Below are 20,811 nucleotides of genomic sequence, written 5' to 3' on the forward strand. Positions count from 1 at the left end.
TGTATCTCTTCAGATGGGGAGCTTGTTGTATTTCCTTGGTACCCCTTTATTCACCAGGCTACCTCTGTGTAGCTCCGCTAGTTGGCTAACATCTCTCTGTGCTGCCATGTTCTTGGTCTGTAGCCGTCTGTTCCATGGAGGGTTCTGGTTCTTATGTACCATGTCCTTCTTGTGTCCAAGCATCTCCAGGATTACTGTTGCTGTACTGTGATGGTCCTTGTAGGGATGGTATTTAGGGCAGCGTTTACATCTGTGTGTGTGTGTGTGTGTGTGTGTGTGTGTGTGTGTGTGTGTGTGTGTGTGTGTGTTTGTGCGTGCGTGCGTGCCGTGCATGCATGCATGCGTATGTGAAAACTCACACTTACTGATTGTTATGTCCATGTATGGTCTTCCAGAAACATGCGTCTGAGAGCTCCTCTAGTTTTGAACAGAGGCTTCAGGTGGTGCTGCACAGAATGGGCGTGGCCAAAACTCCACCTGCCGACACCAAGACGAGCCAGGTAGGATGGGTGTGAGTGTCAGTGTGTGTATGTAGGTTTAACAGATTTAGACCATGTTGGCCTGTTAGATGCCGTGAAGTCTGTGAAGGTTCCTTGATGTGGGTCTAAATGTAGCACTTTAATCTGATGTGATGAACAATAAGAAAATGTGAAATTATTGTGTGTGATGTCTAAACATGGACTGCAACTGTGAGTTTTACACAAAGGAACAATTTAAAGGAGCAGTATGTAGGACTTATAGCATTAAATGGCATCTAGTGGTGAGGATTGCCGATTGCAACCATCTAAAACATCTCCTGGTTGGAATTCCTTCATTGTTCATTGTTCAGAAGGTTTTTACTGGGAGACAAAGTGTCTGCAGAGGTCACTTCCTCTCCAAAATAACACACCTGGTGAATGAGACTGGCAGAAATACTGAATAAAGCAGTTTCACATTACAAATCAGTGTTTTACCAATGCTGCTCAGCACACCACAGACTGGCTGCTAGTCCAGCGCCTGCTAATGTGTGCTCACTTTTTTTTCTCAGATAACTTAAGATCCAGACATTCAAGAGGTTTTTACCAGGAGCCAAGTTATCCTTAGAGGTTTCTTCCTCTCCGAAACAAACAGATTTAAACAACAGTTAAGCAAGACACAGACGGGCCGGTAGGCCAACACTTGCTATGTGTGCTTACCTTTTGTTCTGATAAATTAAGATCCAGACGTTCAAGATGTCTTTACTGGGAGCCGCATTATTTTCATAGATCTCTTTCTCTCTGAAACAGACTCAGTGATTTGAATTGGTAAAAACATTGTATAAAGCAGTTTCACCTAAAAAAAAAAACCTTTGGTTTTCTGACACTGCTTGTCACAGAGGGGCTGCTAACTATGGTGACTAATGCAAAAATGTGAAAACACCTAGGGTCAGTGTTTGTTTTGTCTGCTCTGGGCTACTATAGAAACATGGCGGTGCAACATGGCAATCTCTGTGGACAAGGACCCACTTCCTATGTAGCTATAAACAGCTCATTCTATGGTAATGAAAACTTAAGGATTCTTATTTTCAGGTGATTATACACTAAAGGAAACATACTTATCATATTATATTCCAATTCTGCCAATATATTCCCCTAAATCCTACACACTGTACCTTTAAAAATAATTTAATGATGGACTGTTCATTAGTCCTATCAGTAATCAATCAATCAATCAATCAATCAATCAATTATATTTATAAAGCCCAGTATCACAAATCACAATTTGCCTCAGAGGGCTTTACAGCATCCGACATCCCTCTGTCCTTAGGACCCTCACAGCGGATAAAGAAAAAATGGTAGAAACCTCAGGAAGAGCAACTGAGGAGGGATCCCTCTTCCAGGACGGACAGACGTGCAATAGATGTCATACAGAACAGATCAACTTAATAAATTAACAGTAATCCATATACAAAATGATACATGAAGAGAGACAGAGAGAGAGATGCAGGACAGACAGTAGTGACAGTAGCTTACAACAACATTAATTTAAGTAATAATATTATTATAATAACTACGGCTATTGTGGTACAATATGTTGTTGGTATATATTGATATATAATAGTATATGTATGTGACAATAATCATATGTGTATAATAATAGTAGAAGTATGACTAATGATAACAGCAGCAGTAGGAGGCATCAGGCAGGACCACGGCAGCAGCACAACCACACACGTCACACCATACAGGCACCACTGCGATATGAATTAACCTGCGAGACAGTGGAGCACAAAGGCTCCAGAGAAGAAGCCGAGTTAGTGACATGCAGTAGAGCCGAGTTAGCGAGATGCAGAAACAGGAAATGAGTGTTAGTAAAGGAGAGAGAGCGAGAGAAGGAGAGAAGATAAGAAATGAAATTTGTACATTTATTTTCATTTAGAATCTCTTAGTCAAAAAATATGTGCAAAGCCTACTTGTAAGGCGCTAATTTATTATAGCAGAGAATGTATAGCAACACAGTGGTACAGTGGTTAGCATTGGTGCCTCACAGCAAGAGGGTTCCTTGCTCGAACCTGGGTGGGGGAGTCCTTCTGTGTGGAGTTGCATGTTCTCCCCATGTCAGCATGGGTTTCCTCTCGGTGCTCTGGGCTCCTTCCACAGTTCAAAGACTTGCAGGTTAACTGGTGAGTGGCTGTAGGTGTGAATGTGACCTGTCTAGGGTGTAGCCCAGTGTTAGCTGGAATAGACTCCACATATATTTGTGGTGTGTTCTTGTAACAAGAAGGATAAGATCAGCCATTACAAAGTGCAACAGCAAGTTATTCATCAAAAGTTTTGGTAGTTTAATATTGTCTATGTGTCTGTTGTAGAATAAAGATGAGGAGCTGAGAAAGGCCAACTCTGAAGGTAAGTTGTGTGTTTTTAGACATCAATAATTTATGTTTTAAGCAGATCATTTTATACAGAATCTCTCTTCAAATCTGAACTTTCAATACTTTCAGACTACACTTTGATTTTTTTCCCCCCAAAATAACTTATTTTAGAGTCTTCATCAATTAACATGACAAAATCAAATGAAAAAGTATGGGAAAAAATGTAAGTGATTTCACATTTGCTAGCTTTATGAAACAAAATTAACCAGTAAGTGTCAGGTTTTAATGTTGAATGACAGCACTGTGTTACAGCCGCATCTTCAGTAAAGCTTCAGCTGATCTGATAACAGCACTAGACCACTTACAGCCATGAGACTTCATTAGACTGGCTTCAGCTGAGCCCAGTGTTCATGTTGTATTCATTACATGTAGACCCTGGATTAAAATTGACCCTTGGCTGTGCTACTGTCTCTGTCCCTCAGGTGCTATCCTGGAAAAACCTGTACCACCTCCCACATACATGAAGCCCAGAACCATGTCCACTTCATCAGGTATCAATGTTATCTACCACATATCTGGATAAAAATGATCACAATACTACCATGTGCAGGCCCAAACCAATAATGAGTTAAGCATACTAATTTGTAAGTGTTTGTATCACAGATGTATTTTGGGGGTCAAACAAAACTATATTATCACCCAGGAGACTGCAGTTCCTGTCCCGTTTGACACCAAGAGTCAGAGCTGTTTAAACATTACGTTACAGGTTTAATACAGTTGTTGCGCACTGTTGTTAGTTACTCAACAAACACATTTTAACCCAAACTATGACGTTTTTTTTCTAAACCCAATCAAGTATTGTTGCCTAATCCTAACTCTTGTCAGGGCTTAAATACCAGAACGAATGAGACGGGACCCACAATGCAGATCAGTGAAAAAGTGCTTTATTTACAAAAAGTGAATGCTCTAAAATATCCAGTGAAGTGGCAAAAAAAACAAAGACAACGACTGGTATTCTGGGCAGATGAAGGAGTCCAGGTGAGGGAAGACATAATGATGGGGCTGGGCGAGGCAAGGCTGGGGGCAGGCAGGTGGCAGGGCTAGGAGGCAAGAAATATATACAAAGTTAGTTTGAGGCTACAGTATCCAACACACAATCCAAAAACGAGCATAAATCCGAAACCAGTCAAAGATCCATAAAACCACAAGAGCAAAGATTAACGAGGCCGAGAGCATTACCACTAAGGTTGAAACAACAAACTGGCGAAGAGTGGAACGTGAAGCCGGGTTTTATACTGCATGAAGTGGAGATGAGAAGTAATCAGGCTGATGCTTTGCAGGTGTGCAGGGGAGTGAGAGCAGGAGACCGGTGGCCCCACCCAGCCCTGGGGATGACAGACAGGGAGAACAAGACAACACAAACACATAGCTCAAGGGGAGGGAAAACACAGGGAAAAAACAAAGGCTCGGCCGAATCCTGACAACTGTGACTGTTTCACAGCATTAGCCACATGTTACAATGTGTTTCAGCTGTGTGTCACATTGGCATTTTTTACACAGAGATCGCCTGTTAGAGATCGTTATGCCGCCTTTGCAAAAACAAACAACAGCAGCATCATGTTGCTCCAGTGTGTGATTTTAGACAGCATCCTCGCATCACGGAAGCAAAAGAGGCATTGCACACAAAGTCCAGTTCAGACCAATGATTCACGACGAGACAAAACCATTTTAGAACACTGCACACTGTTTATTTTTCCAAGCTGTTTAAGGAAATCACAGAACCCCTTTTTATACCAAAACTGTATATGTGCGGGGTGTTCTTAAAGCCTTCAGTCAGGACCAGTGGGCTTAACGGAGCTGAGAACTGCGGACAGGAGGTCAAAAGGTTTTTGGAGACAAACTAACACGTTGTTGATTTGGTCTTTTCATGGGATTTGTTGACAATATAAAAAATATGGAATAACATCAGAGTTTTCCTTTAAGGCTTAAGAGGTTTATGGGGAAAAACCACCACAAGGTTTTATTGGCAATAATTCATCTTTATCGGCATGTTTCCATGAAAGCTGTATGACACTCGAAGATTAAATTAATTAAAAACGACAACAAAATTTTGACATGTTGCACATACAGTATTGGAATGTACAATATATTAACCTGTTTCATGTTGGTTTTAGTCACTGTAATTTACAACACATTTTTGTCTTAGAGTGACACAGGAAAGAGCCAGTAACATCATCAGCAGGCCCCTGACCTGGGCTGTGTGGCGACGTAAATGGACTGCGCTTGTATAACGCCTTTCTTGTCCTCCAACCACTCAAAGCACTTTTACACTACATGTCACCACATGTCACCACTACATGTCTACCACTGATCAGGGATCGGCTGTGACTCAGAGGTAGAGCGGGTGGTCCACTAATTGGAAGATCAACGGTTTGATTCCCAGCTCCTCCAGTCTGTATCCTTGAGCGAGATACTGAACCCCAAATTGCTCCTGATGATGCTTCCATCAGCATGTGAGTGTGTTTAAAACTGAGTAGCAGGTGGCACCTTGTATGGTAGCCTTGGCCACCAGTGTGTGAATGTGTGTGTGAATGGATGAATGTGACTTGTAGTGTAAAAAACGCTTTGAGTGGTCAGATGACTAGAAAGGCACTATACAGGTGCTGTGCAGGTCGATTTATCAAGTGTAGGTCCATCATCTGATTAGAGGATGACCTGCTCTACCCACCACAGATGCCCATAGTCATCTCTGGGAGAACTCAGGAGGGTCTCTGCTGCCGTGCTACATCTGTCTGAATATCTATCCAACCTGGAGCCACAGACTGGACCAACCTGCATCATTCACAGAGTGTCCACTAGTGATTTACAGTCTCTTGCACCCTCTCTCCCCAGCAGATCCCAGGCATCCTATGAGAGCGCTGGATCCCATCCGACCAGAGCCTCCCCTTCACCCAAAACCTGCCCTCCCCGAGCGCCCCATTGGCCCCCTGCCACCCAAACCTGCTATTGCAGCCAAGCCTCCCATCCCCACCCCGGCTTCTCCTGCAGGAGGAGGAGTTCGTCCCTCCTCTGCTCCTCCCTCCAGCAGCTCTGCAGAAAGAGTCCAGCTCCGAGCACACACTCATGATGGCAGGCCAGGGGAGACCACAGGACAGGTGATACAGCACTCAGTCCCAACATTTAGACGTAAAACTTCATGCCCAGTGGCAAAGCTATGTATTTCTTTTTTAATATTCATCTCAAATGTTTGTTATAAACACATCACACTGCAGAGAAAAATGCTTCAAAGCTCATGAATATGTGACAGTGTCAGTGAAAACAGTTGAAACATTATACAGCTAGTCATATAGTTAAACCTCTTCCACTCTGCTGGGACGCCTGCGTCCTCAGCCAACATTACTCTCTTTCAGCGGCTGTAACAGGCTGAGTTATAAAGCTGGCGAGAAAATAGCTTGTTGGGAATGCAGTTAAATAATTCATTTTTGGTGAGGGAAAAACCTGCATGGCCATTTTCACAGGGGTCTGTTGACATCTCACTTCAACATATCTGAATAAAAATGGGGCCTATGGGTACCCACAAGTTTCCCTTTTACAGACATGCCCACTTTATGCTAATCCTGTGCAGTGTTTTGCATGCAGTATAAAAGTGTTATTTTTGCCTGGTTCCTAAAAAGTGTTGGAATTGTATTAATCAGGTATGACTGGAAAGCTAAACAATTTGTGAATTAAATGAGCCCAATTGTATTATGCGTGATGATGTTAGTCCCCATAGAAGCCATTTTACTGTAGTGACACCATTTTTTTTAAACGGACATCACTGTATAAATGACCTATGGTGACCTCTAGGATAATTACACCCTCATGAACCTTTACAGCCACAAACTAGAGACCTTGAGCTTTCAGGGGATGGATGGCTTTCATAGGTATATGGACAATAAGGGGGTCTCTCAGCAGTTTCCACAATAGAGGTGTTAGCCATCCATTAATACAAAACAGCAATTCAGGCCAGACAGACACCGACACAAACACTTAAAGGAATCATGGTATTCATGGGTTTCTTTTAATGACAGCAGTCAATATAACAACTCAACAATTACTTGAACTGCACATTGAACTGTACATTGGCAGGGGAAACACCGCATTGACTGTTGACCTGCTATCAACCCGTAAAGATCCCCTGCCTGTATAAGACAAAATGGGTCTATGGTAGAGAGGGATAGAGTGGAAGAGGTGAAAACATATAATTAAAAAGGTAAATATGAATATAGAAACATAATTTGTTTGTATTGTTGATAAAAATTGGGAACTGCACTAGTACAGGTCACAGGTAGGCAGTCATGTTTAAGCCAGAGTTACTGGTGGCACAGAGAAGTGTTGTGCAATCCACAGGGTAACTAACGTATTAATGTAACTAAAAAGGGATCTTTTTATGACATCATCAGCAACAGTCTATAGACATTTTAGGCATCACCTACCTCACCATGTGTGTTTGTGCACAAAGCAACATGAAGAGACTGGAAATGTAAGATTAAAATACTGGACTACTGCTCCCTCAGTAAAAACACAGATTAATGACTGACATTAGTTCTGAAAAAAAAAAACCTCACCAGCACCTCATGATTTTTGATATGATACTTAGAGAAAGATTACGCAGCTCACAGTAGTGTGATACACAGAGTGGGCCCTCTGTTGCACCACATGAGAAAATCAGTTTGAACAGTAAATAACAGTCAATAAAATGTTGTAAGTATCAGTTATCTTTTCATGTTTCTGCACCTGCAATATCTGTGACCAAAGGCATTATGTTTTAGGGTTGTCTTGCTCTGAGACAACAAGGGAGGCTGAACCTCCCCTAATATTTCATAGAAGAAATGGTCAAATATGCACTATTGAATTTACATTAAAATAAGAATTTACATTACATTAAACGTGTGCTAGGATGCGTTTCACATCATGACTATGATGTTCAAACGTCAGCCGTTTATCACCAGTTTTCAAACGCGACCTCCCTGTCATACATTCTTGTGTCAGCACAGTGGACGCGGAGCCTCCAAGCATTCCTAGGAGACAGCGCTGAGCAGGTTTTTTTCATGCAGCAAAGCGAGACGGTTATTGGATAAATGCGACACTTCCAGGGAGGCTCAGCTTCCCTGGGACCTAATGGAGCGGAAGGCGGGAGAGGACGCTCAGTGTATGCATGATGATTGGAGGAATCGTCTAAAAGGCGGAACCCCTTTGTGATTGACAGCGCTTTGGACATACACTCCGTCATCGTCGCATTTCGAGCTCAGTCCTATGCGAATATTTGCGAGTGCAGTCTTCTGACAGAGTGCCGTCCGGAGTTCCTTATTTCCATAAGCCATATAGCTCATTTTCACCGTTTGTACAGTACAGTTCAGGTGTTTAAACCCATCTGAAAATCTTTGAGGTGTGTTTTGCTGTGGTTCTATAGCATGACTGTGGTTGAAGAACGGCTCCAATTAAATGTTCCTTTTATAAGTTACTGCCTCGCTACAATATGACAAATTTTATGATGTAAACTTAAAGTGAGCTTCCCCTGTTTGAAAGACCAGCAGCCGCCACTGGTACATACATATGTCCCATTCTCATGGACACGATATCTCAAGAATGCCTTGACGGAATTTTTTCAAATTCAACAGAAATGTCCACTTGGTGGTTGAAGATCAAAAGTCAAGGTCACTGAGACCTCACAAAACATGTTTTTGGCCAAACTGCAAGAACTCATACACTGATTATGACAACATTTCTCATATGTCTAATAAAATAAAATGATAATGACATTTTATATCCAGAGATCAAAGATCAGCTTCACTGTGACATCATAATGTTCTGCAAAAACACTTTTCTGGCCATTACTCAATGTCATATCTCAGGAACAGAAGGGGAGACATTTGGTCAGGAACTGAATTGGTGACGCTAATCTTGAAACTGTGCTGATTGTACAGATCTTCAATGCTGTCGGGGGGAAGATGTGTGTGAAGCATCCCTGTTTTCACAGATATGAATGTAAAATGTAACTGCAACTTGACGGGTTCACAGACGCATACAACCGCAAGGCAGTATTTCTAGTTTTCTAATGTAATTGAAGAGCTGCTAACCCAGTTTTTTAACTATTTAATGAGTCGGACTATCACTGGAGAGTTTTACTGTTTCTTGATGCTGTAACTGCTGGTTCACAGTCATTTCCAGTTGTGGGAGAAACAATGAAAACTTTCTGTCAAAAGTGAAATAAAAGTAGAAATAAATACACTCTGTTTTCAGTTTATTAGGTACAGCTAGATGTTGAATTTAATGTTTTGTCCACCCCATTTATATCAGTGAGGGTAGACTAAATGTTAGAAACACCTCACACACACAATACAAGTCAACAGCAGCACAAACTACAACCTCCAAAGTGATCATAAAGTTGAATAATTCATGAAGCGAGGATTTTTTGCACGCGTCGTTGGATTTGACTCTGCTCATTTCCATATTGGCACAATTGCTCTCTGCATCCATATGCTCAGTCCTGACATAACAGTCATGTTGTTCATGTCACAGCCCACTGAGCACTCTCTGATCTTCATCCCTAGATTGAAAGCCAGGAGCGGCCTTGGAGTGCAGCCTCAGCCCCGTCCTCCAGGAAAGAACTGCTTCCTCCGGGCCCATCTCCATGGAGGGGTCCCAGCACACAGGATCGCTCTGAGAAAGCACAATCAGTGACCGACGGTACGTCTGGATAATCTCATTCAAACCAGTTCATTCATCCATCTTAGACTTGGGCTGATTTATTACTTTAGGGCTATGAGCTTCCATGAGAAATCAGATGTGGTTCAGGTAGAGGAGGCTCATGGCAATCTGTACCTTCACCATGCTAACAGCCACGCAGTTAACATCTCTGGGTCATTATCACCCTGATGTAACATGACAGACATCAAAGTCACATGTGAAACATGTGAGAGTCACATTAGTAAAGGTGTGAAATGCTGTAAAAGCACCTAGGAAGTGATGAAAATGTACAGGCAGATAAATCTATATTTTACTCAGTAACATTGCATTCATTCAGGTTTGGTTGCACTAACATGTAACATTTAAATGTACATTTACATAAGATTAATCACAATAATAAAAATTGGACTGCAGCATAATCATAACCTCACAAAGTCACCATAGACATACACATACCAATGTCAGGACAGTTACCGATACACATACAAAAATCATCCTTAGACATATGTAGACATAGCAGACGTACTCGATCACATGCACATACATATACTAGAAGGAGGAGGGCAGACCAGACCGCCTGTGACTGGGACAGAGAGGCCACAGTGCGTGGGATAAGGTGCTAGTACATTAGCCGTTCACAAACATAATGGCTTGTGGAACAAATTAAAACTTAGCTCTATTTTTAGTGAACAGAGGGGGTCAATACTGTCGCCCTGATAGCAATAAATTCAGTGAGGAGGCAATGGGTGGCCTCTGGTCACCCACAGTGTTGTTTGCCTTTCTCATCATTCTGTCTCTATAGATGCATTACATACTTGGTCAAATAATCCCCAGTTTACTAATGGTTGTAGCAGTTCTTCTGACTTCTGTGCCTCTGTAGCATCACCAAACCAGCAGATGATGCAGAAGGATAAAACACTTTAAATAAAAGCACAGTAAAACATTCTGAGCATTTGATTGTGGACATTAAAAGATAACAATTTCTTTAGAAAGTACATCCTTTGTTGTGCCTTAGTGCTTATGAGGTCAGTCTACAGATCCCATATAAGCTTGTGGTCAAGCATGATGCCGAGGTACTTGTAATCTATAACAGCTAGAAATGTTACAATATGATATTAAAAAATGAGCCATCATTTCAGGGTTCAGGCTGTCTCTCTCTCTCATTCTCTCTTTTTAGTTTGTACGGTGAAATTGACAGATTAGATTTATCATATTACACCTTCTGTATTGTAAAATTCAGTTCGGCAAGTTTAACATTAAGTATCAACTTAAGTAAGTCTGTGTGTGTGTGTGTGTGTGTGTGTGTGTGTGTGTGTGTGTGTGTGTGTGTGTGTGTGTGCGTGTGTGTGCGTGTGTGCGCGTGCATGTGTGTGTGTGCATTCATTTGCATACTTTCAGAGAGTCTTCCTAAGCCACGGCAACACCTGAAGCCCCTCCCACAACGCAGAGCTGTGTCCGTCCATGAGGACGCTCCAGGCCTGACACAAGGTAAGACTTCTTTAACAAAGTGTTAAATGAAGACATTAAAAAATACTGGTAACACTGAATACGAAAAGCACTAAGAGTAAGGTAAGGAATATAAAAACTGTGTAAGACCACAGTCTGTGAAAGGTTGATGATAGATAAATAAATATAATAAATCTGTAGCAGTGATAAACAACTACTACACATTTGACAGCTGAAGCTCAGTAAGCCTGACAGAAACAGACTACATTTATGAGCTTAGTTTTCTGCTACAAGATTCAAGTTTGAAGAATGCCCACTAAGAACTGCTCCACATTGACTACAGCAGAAACCTAGACGGTTAATTTACTGTTTTTGGTAATGAATGCAAAGAGGATCATGAAGAAGCAATGCAGCTGGGCAACTGGGGAAAGGCTCAAGGTACACTGGAATGTCTGGAGATGAGATCCTGTTCATGTGGTCAGGTCCTTAGGGTTTAATTGGACCAGGTTCTCTGGAGACTTCTATGTCAACTTTAATATACTTATCATAAATTACTCATACGGTCCTACAACATGACATTGTCTAGGCTGATAATGGGCCAATGGTCAACAGTAGCTTTCACATGGTGACATCAGGAGCAGTAATAAGCAACTTTGTTGTGTCATAGGTTTTCTAGAGAAATGAATAGTAATCTGAAAAAAGAACTAAACAAGCCATTGTGCCGCATTCTTCCTTCCTTTCGCCACCTGCATGTTGCCATTTACAAATCTCCTTCGCTACGGAAAACAACAACAGCAACCTCCAAGCTAACAACTTAAAGCTGAAAATGTCACGTTTTGAGGAAGACTTGGATCGTGCAAAAGCATGCTGTTGTTTTGTGAATTGTTATTAAGATCTACATTGAATAAAACAACTTGTGAACGCACCTCAGAAAAGCTCAGACTCTCTCTCAGAGGACTGTCATGTCCAGTGCTGATCCATTTTCTGACATGGCCAGTCAGAGTTGATTTGCAAACATCTTTTTACCCTGGCAGCGACATACGCCAGCAACAGCGACTTTACAAATATACTGATCTGTTCCAGGGCGGCACGGTAGTGTAGTGGTGGCCCAGTTGTAGATCAAAACAGAGACAATATTGAGTAGTCTGTGAAGGTATCTCTCCAAATTCATATTGCTCTGGTAGGTCCAATGTGGTCAACACAAAGACATAATTTCAATGCATTTAATTTTTCATTAACATGTTATAAATATGGAACTATATAGAGTGTGTGCTTCCAACACAAAGCTTTCAGGACATTTTTAATTTCAGACCTGTACATTCTACATCATTCATGTAAAATAAGAACTTTTGCTTACTGCTGTAAGGTGCATGCGCAAGTACTTGGTCGGTAGAGCTTCAACTGTGATGATATGGATGTCATGCAGACCACTAGGGCTCACAGAGCAAGGAGAAGGAGCTGACAAAATAAACACAAGTCTTCAAAAGTGAAAGTATTTTCACCGACTGTTTGAAGAAGTTGATTGAATGGATACATTTGGTACATATTTCACCGGGATTTGCAATATTAACTTTCAACTGAGAAATTTGGATGTGATTTCTTAGTTAGGCTCCAAAATGAGAGTATAGAGTATTACTTGCACACTGTTTTGCATAACAACAACATGTGAATGTTCAATCAACGTCTTCAAATACTCGGTGAAAAAAACTTTCACTTTTGAACCTTTTCTGAATGTCTTTTCACCAGTGACCATAAACATTTTTTAAAGCAGCTGTGTGGAACTTTACGTTTTTGTTGATTATAGTGCCCCCCTTGGTCGTATGACACCCAGAGCCTGGTGTCGTAAAATCTCGACTGCAACCGGCAATTACCGCATGCATTTATTTTGGAGAGCGAGAGAAGTAAGTAAGTAAGTGAGTAAACTGAGGACAACTGCCTGCTGTATATTTGTGTTCTTGAGAAAGGTCTGGTGAGCGAGACTAGCTTGCTTATAACTTCCATGTCATCATATATTGAAGTAAAACAATGTCTAACAAGTTGCGGTATATTCTCTAAATAAAAACAAAAATGACATACCTGTCGATTAGGAAAAGGGCCAACTAGGGATCAGTTTTAAAACCTTTCAAATCTCTCAGCTCTCTCCACTTGGTGAATGCCCGACCGAGGTTTACACGCGTTTGGGCTCGAGCCCTATCACTGTCTCGTTTAGCCTTCTTCTGTTCTTCTGTTCTTTTTCTTTTAGATGGTGCTCCTTCTTTATCCGCCATGACATCGAAAGTACAACCAAGTCCTTATAGATACATCTGGTAAAACTGTTATGTGTTCAGCAATGCCCGTTGCGTATCGCTTACTCGAAGAACACTCTCTGTAAACGCGGCTCTTCTTCTTCTCTCAATTTATTGGCGGATCGCACACAACTTCCAGGTGCATACCACCACCTACTGTACAAGAATCAATCAATCAATTCAATCAATTTTATTTATAAAGCCCAATATCACAAATCACAATTTGCCTCACGGGGCTTTACAGCATACGATATCCCTCTGTCCTCAGGACCCTCGCTGCGGATAAGGAAAAACTCCCCCCAAAAAAAAACCTTTAACAGGGAAAAATGAATGTGCAACATCATGTCATTTAGCCTGTTTCTTAAATCCTACTCGTAAACACGGCTCCTTCTTCTTCTGTGGTTTAATGGCTGCGGGCCGCTGCGGGCGTGCAGACTTACTTCCGCCTCCGGGTGCCGTATTCTGGTTTGCTGACTTCCGCTGTGTCCAACCCGACCGAAACTACGCTAAATAGCTCCATTTATGGAGGGGGGCACTGACGGCCATGTTGGGAACCAGCGACTAAAAAACACATATTTCACATGGACTGTTTTGGCTGAATCCACTAACTGTGTCTTCTAATGTATGGTTGGCATTTAGAGGTTGTTTTCACACATGCTCTTAAGCCACTCTGTCTCCTTCTCTCTCAGAGCTGAAGGCAGTGTTACAGAGGTCACCCATCCGTTTCCGGGGCAACAGAGGGGACCTGCCCACCTGCACTGAAGATCCATCTAGTGGGGAGGAAGTACAAAGAGCTCAGAAGGGTGAGAGAGGTGTTTATTACTGTCTTAACTTCAATCTCTGATTATCATATCCTTTGATTCTGTTGTTTATCTTTCTTTCTGCGATCTAAACACATCTGTCTGTATGTTCCTCATCCACCCAGCCACTGACACAGGGAAACAGACAACTGAACAAAAGAAGGAGGCCACTCAGAAGGAGGAGCTGAAGGCCGAGGGGGGAAGGACTGGCTGTGAAGGGACGTTAGCTGAAACCAAGCATCCCCCTCCAGCAGAGGAGGAAACCCCAGGCTCAGGATGTCCCTCCTCTAAAGCTCAGGCTCAACTAGAAACATCAGTACCCCGACTTGTCAGTCCAACTGCAGCCCTTGACAAAGCCCCTTCCATCCTGGAGAGGCCTCCGGCACTAACCCAAACCCTGGAGAGGCCCCCTGTAACCCCCACATCTGAGAAGAAGAGCCCCAACACAGCCTCAGCTTTGCCCCAAACTCTAGAAAAACTGCTGGTGTCCCCACCACCCCAAGAAAAGACCCCCAGCACAATCCCAGCTGCATCTGAATCACCAGAAAACCCCCAATTGAGCTCTCTGTCCCACAAGAAGAAGAGCCCCGGCACAGTGCCAGCCACAGTGGATGTGAGAAACAGCACACAGGAAAGAGGAGAGGCGGTCTCTAAACAGCACACAACGAAGGCAGAGCCAGCAGACCAAAGAACTGAGCCCCCTCTGTCTGAATAACACACACACTGACTTACCTGAGGAGAAAAGATGCACCTGGGATGGAGGGGAGTTAGGGGTCTGTGACATCATTGAGATCAGGAGCTGGGAGGATAATGAGGTCTGAAAAGAGCATGAATGTTGTACCCTCCTGTAGAAAACAGCTGCTGTGTCCCAAGTCAGGGGTGTAGAAAGTCTGAGAACTAAATGCAGAGTATGCAGCTGGTGCATATTTTTATTGCTAGCTGACCGCTAACATCTGTGCAGTTGCTATACTGGCTGTCAGAGGTGAATAAATACAGACTGCACAAACAGTTTTGTTGTGGTCTGAAAATAAATGTTCTTTTAAATGTTTTTTTGTTTTTTTATTTCTATGAGTTGAGTACTGAATTGCAGCATCTGTTTCAGTTTGTGTGAGGCATGCATTATTGGTATGAATCTGACCGCTGGGTTGCTATTGCAGTTGGCAAATGTACAGATGTCAGCTGTGGCTAGCTAGCAACATACCGTGTGTCTGCAGAGTATGTCTTAGTGTGCTGACTGTCATCTAACTGATGTCAAAAATATCCAGGAATTTTATTATAACTATATTCTCATCTCTGTGCAGCGATGAACTAGCACCGTAAAGCTGGAGGCGAAGCAGTAACTTTTCACTCAAGTTGAAACATGTTGAACTCATTTAAAGGTCCAGTGTGTAGGATAAAGGGGATATATTGGCAGAAATGGAATATAAAATAATAGTTATGTTTACTTTACTGTGTAATCACCTGAAAATAAGAATAATTGTGTTTTCATTCATTTAGAATGAGCCATTTTTATAGGGAATGCATCCTTGTTTATAGAGATCGCCATGTTGCACCGCCATGTTTCTACAGTTATCGTACATTCTTAATGTACAGTTATGTAATTACATAAAGTTAAGAGGCAATCAGTGTTACTGTGGTTAGGTTTAAGAGAAGAAACATGGTGAGGACATAACATAAAATGAGTTTACACAGTTCCGAACACCAGTCTCCTGGGGAAAGTCCAGTGTTTTGTGACACATCTGCTGCCCCAACCTGCCTCCTCACAGACTGCCTGGGACCGCTTCCTTGTTTACTAGCATCAGCACATTGGTCACGTGATAGCAGCCTTCCAAAATATGTGGGTTATGCACAAATTACTGGCTCATGTAATAGCCCATAACAGAAAAACTTAACACCGGCTCTTGATAGGGCCATTCATGCGTTACGTTTTTGCATTTTGGTGTTGGCCACCGTGGTTAGAAGCCCATCTGCGACCAGCAGCATCAGAGAAACACTGATTTGTATAGTCAGCACGTTTACGTGACATTAGAGAAAATCGATTTATTCTGTTATTCTGACTAAAACCGGACTTTTGAAATACTTTATTCAGTGTTTTTACCAGTAAAAAAAAAAAAAAAAGGAATCCTAACCAGGATAACTTTCAGCTGGTTGAAATCTACAATCCTCACTGCCAAATGCTCCTAAATCCCCCTAAATCTTACACACTGCTCCTTTAACTTACTGTGTCAGTTCACACCACTCAGGGTGAATCTGCATCCACTTGCACCTTTGCAGTGACTAATATGCAACTGTTTCATTCCCAACACTGGGGATGAAACAGTTGCACTGAGTCTGAACACACCTTTAAAACTCAGTATAGTTTATGCCTTTAAGAAGGCCTGAAATGGGACACAGCTAGCCACAGCTAAATGAGTGAATTGACAGGAGCATCAGCTAGGTGGTTGTGAAATCTTTATTGTTCGCTCTCCACAAAAGGATGGCTCATTTAAAAAATGTGAGTGTAGTTCATTAACACATTAGGTTTCAACACATCATGTCAAAGACAACACATTTATATCACCTGCTTATACATGTTATCATTATGATTTGATAAGGGGTTACAAGGCCCATAATGTACTTTATGATTCTGTGATTCACTTTGCCTTCTTGATTTTTTCCAGAATATGACCGAGTTTCAGTTACATTGACACGTTTCATTGTGACTTAGACTTCGCTGATTTAGCTCATTTGCTCCCATTGATTTTTTAATTGGGGATTTTTTTTTTGATGTTTAAATCATAATGACTCAAAATTTTGTTTGCATGATGTTTTAAATTCCACTTTTAAATCCCTCTTAATCATCTGCTTATCCCCCCCCCCATTGTCCTGATATTTGTATAGAATTGCCATTTTGTGACTCTGACTCTGACTTTTGTTAGCTTTGTGGGAGGGAGGTTTTTTTCCCCAAACCAGTCACTGTGACATCCATCCATTCAATGCTGTGTTAACATTAGCAAATATCAGTTAGGCTGTATTGATCTGTTCTGCAACATAACAGTCATGTTCATATAACTTCTTACTACTACTGAGGTCCTGCAGTTTAGGTCACAGTCCCTGACAGCTGCCATACAAGAGGCAGAAATAAGCATTTTGTCCTGTTAGCATAAACTGACTGCTGAAGAAGCTAGTTTTACATTAGATTAGTTTTTCACTATGCCAGACACTCATCGTGTAAACTGTACAAATAGAAGAAGCACAGTACCAAATTCATATTTCAGTTACCTTGTTTCCTTTTTAATTAACATCAGTGAGATTTATAGATATCAGGAAATAAAAGTGCCATGCTCAGGGAGATAAAGTTACTTCATAAGAAGGGACCATAATGGGTTTTGTGAGCTCCAAAGAGTTCACAAGGCTTGATACCTTTATGCAGTGAGTTTGAAGTTAGGGTTTATTGTGCTCATACTATTTTTGGATGCATTTGCTCAATTTAGCTGTTTTCATTTCACATGATAACAAGAGAAATAGTATAGTTACCATAAAAAAATCTCTTTTTTAAAGTAAAGTTTCTTGTTATACCTTGACAATATCTTGTAAAAAAAAAAAAAAATTGTGAAAAACACCTTGTTATAACAGGAAACTTTTTATGTTATTACCTGATAATGATCAGTGTTTTTTTCTGGTATGACTGCAATACGCTTCCATACTTACTGATCAATATACAGGTATTACAACATAATATTTTCATAGGTAACGTACACTATAGCCAAATGAAGCATGTAGCAGGATGTATGTATGTTTGTCATTTACTGACTAAGAAGCACATTGTGTGGGATGAAGTCATCAGCAGCTGCACATATTTTTTCATAATGTAGTTTTTTTTCTCTTTTTCATTACTTCATCAGTGTACAGGAGGTTCATCTCCAAGTCACTAGATTCAGCTGTGGGTATGTTTTGCTATTTTTAGGCATATAAACAGGTGTCCTTTGCATTGCTATATAAATGACACCCCAGATCCATTGCTTCCGTCACTGCAGGACCTCAGTAGTGCATAGTCCTTGTCCAACAATACACTTTGAATACCATCTCCTTATGTACCAGAGGGGCCAACTGTAAAATTCAAGGTTTGTGAAAACCAACAGGTAGAACAGTATGAATACCTTTCCTTTGAGGAAATGCCTCCTGTTTAATGTTCTTATTTAAGAGTTGTTTTTTCAGGGTCCATTTACTAAAGTCTTGAAAGCTGCATCACTTTCATCCAGTCTGGTCACCGTATTTGTTTAGATTCTGCCGATCATGGCACAGTTAAGGCGCATTTATACATAACGTACACAATAGATTTGTCCCTTTCAAATGTAAATGTCACTGCTCTCTTACTTCCGTGTGTCCTGTATGATGACATAGATACAGCCAAGAGATGGCACTAAAGGGCAGAGTCAAACGTTTTACGCAACAACAAACATAGTGACATTGGAGGAGGTCGTTGGAGGAGGTTGTAATAATGTACCCATAAACAGAGGCAGTGTTGTAGAGGGTGGAGGACTGTGAGGCCATTAAAGGGATAGTGCACCCAAAAATGAAAATTCACCCATTATCTACTCACCCATATGCCGAGGGAGGCTCAGGTGAAGTTTTAGAGTCCTCACATCCCTTGTGGAGATCCCTGGGGAGAGGGTGTAGCAACACAACTCCACCTAATGGAGGCTTATGGTGCCCAAAAACACATAAAGGACACCAAAAACACATAATTGAAAGCACAAAATATCTCCATACTGCTCGTCTGTAGTGATCCAAGTGTCCTGAAGCCCCGACATAAAAAGCTGTTTGGAAAAACGTCATTTGAAGTCTGTTTTTAGCCACACTCACGTGAGCACGTGCACGTGCACAGAGAGGTAGTTAGAGCTACAGGCTACAGTGCGGCTAAAAACAGACTTCAAATGACGTTTTTCCAAACAGCTTTTTATGTCAGGGCTTCAGGACACTTGGATCACTACAGACGAGCAGTATGGAGATATTTTGTGGATTCAGTTATGTGTTTTTGGACGTTTGAATCTGGGGCACCGTAAGCCTCCATTAGGTGGAGTTGTGTTGCTACCCCCTCTCCCCTTGGATCTCCGCAAGGGATCTGAGGACTCTAAAACTTCACCTGAGCCTCCCTCGGCGTATGGGTGAGTAGATAATGGCTGAATTTTCATTTTTGGGTGCACTATCCCTTTAAATACACCGCAACATGTGAACGGAGAATTCTTTTTACTGAACCGCAGATTCATTCTGTGCTGCCATTTTTAAAAAATGTCCTCATCGGGGCACCCAGTAGCTCAGTGGTCAGAGCGGTCATCCCATGTACAAAGGCATTGTTCTTGCTGTAGCATCCGCGGATTCGATTCCAGCCTGCAGCCCTTTTCAGCATGTCATCCCCGCTCTCTTCCTCTATCATGCTTAAGTCTGTCCTGTCAAATGAAGGCAAAGCCAAAAAATTGTCTTCACCATCTCCTACAGTTGTATTTCACTTGCTACACTGCCTCCACAATCACAGCTGGTACTGCTTTGTTTCACTCGTATCCATAGGACTAATTTATGCTCAACGGTAAATATGGACACATATGGAGCCTATAGTCCACACTCTGCATTCATTTTGCCTGTATTTGTGCAAATTTTCTGAGAGCTTACTGATACAGACAAAAAGGAGCAGTACCACTGGAGATTGTGAGGCAGTGTAGCAAAGTTCAAGCCAGATATGATTGTAGGAGTCAGTCAACAAATTGATTTAAATAATGGTGGAATGGAACCAATCGGTAATATAGTGAAAAGAATTTTCTGTTCACATGTCGGGACGTAGATCATGGCTGCACAGACCACCACCTACAAGGCATAATATTATGACCTCCTCCACCGTCACCTCGTTTGTCGTTGTCTGAAACTTTGACTCTGCTCCCTCTAGTGGCATCTATTGGCTGTATTTATGCCATCATAAAGGACACATAGCAGTGGCATTTACAACGTTTGAAAACAGACGCATCTATTTTCGTACATAAATGGAGAATAAATGAGCCTTCAGCTTTCAGAAAATTTGCATGAATATGGATGAAATGAACGCAGAATACGGACAGAAGGTTCTAGCCGTGTTCATATATGTGTCCAACGTTGAGCATAAATTAGCCTTTAGGCGATTATTCCAACTGAAGTTATGCTCACAAAGGCCTTGACTGGCTCATTTTTTATCCAGTAGGGGAAACATCCAATCAGGAAAAGCCTTTGAATTGGTCACTTAAATTTTAAATTTGGATGGCAACTTGGAGGTTTGGAACCAGACTAAGATTAAGCTACATAAAGCTTAAGGTTTTGCTGCAATTAGATATTTATAGATTTTTCGAACAATACCTCCCATATTTTCTTACAAATTCTGCAATAACTTTAGAGAGGTGAGGTGGCTCCCAGTATCTTGGGAAAAAAAATACAATTAAAGAAATTAGCCCAATTTCTCACAGTTTGTTTACAAAGAAAATGATGTCAAATCCATTTCCTTTACACAATGTCTTGGTCCCATCATGTTATCCAGGTGAAAAAAATATCTCTTGCCTTGTTAAGATGTTTTCATATTAAACCTTTTAGAATCTCCAGATTAACACATGGGACACTAAAGCTCTGCATGTTTCTGCATATTTCCGTGGAATCACTTCAGTGTATGACATTGAGATCAGTTCAGGTTCAGTCATTTCATTACACAACCACGCGTGTAATA

The 20,811-nt window shown here is 41.5% G+C and overlaps 1 protein-coding gene across 1 annotated transcript in view; it reads left to right on the top strand.

The window, feature by feature from the left end:
- The window catches only part of carmil2 (capping protein regulator and myosin 1 linker 2), a 77,401-nt gene extending 62,265 nt beyond the window's left edge, over positions 1-15,136 (top strand). Inside the window, exons 32-39 of the mRNA XM_050073432.1 lie at positions 396-500; positions 2,828-2,864; positions 3,313-3,381; positions 5,726-5,985; positions 9,424-9,559; positions 10,958-11,047; positions 13,980-14,093; positions 14,216-15,136. Of these exons, the coding sequence (XP_049929389.1) occupies positions 396-500; positions 2,828-2,864; positions 3,313-3,381; positions 5,726-5,985; positions 9,424-9,559; positions 10,958-11,047; positions 13,980-14,093; positions 14,216-14,805 (1,401 nt within the window). The 3' untranslated portion in view covers positions 14,806-15,136. The remainder of the gene's footprint in view (positions 1-395; positions 501-2,827; positions 2,865-3,312; positions 3,382-5,725; positions 5,986-9,423; positions 9,560-10,957; positions 11,048-13,979; positions 14,094-14,215) is intronic.
- Positions 15,137-20,811: the final 5,675 nt, after the last annotated feature.

This window comes from Epinephelus moara, chromosome 20, assembly GCF_006386435.1.
Source record: "Epinephelus moara isolate mb chromosome 20, YSFRI_EMoa_1.0, whole genome shotgun sequence".
Lineage (NCBI taxonomy): Eukaryota > Metazoa > Chordata > Actinopteri > Perciformes > Serranidae > Epinephelus > Epinephelus moara.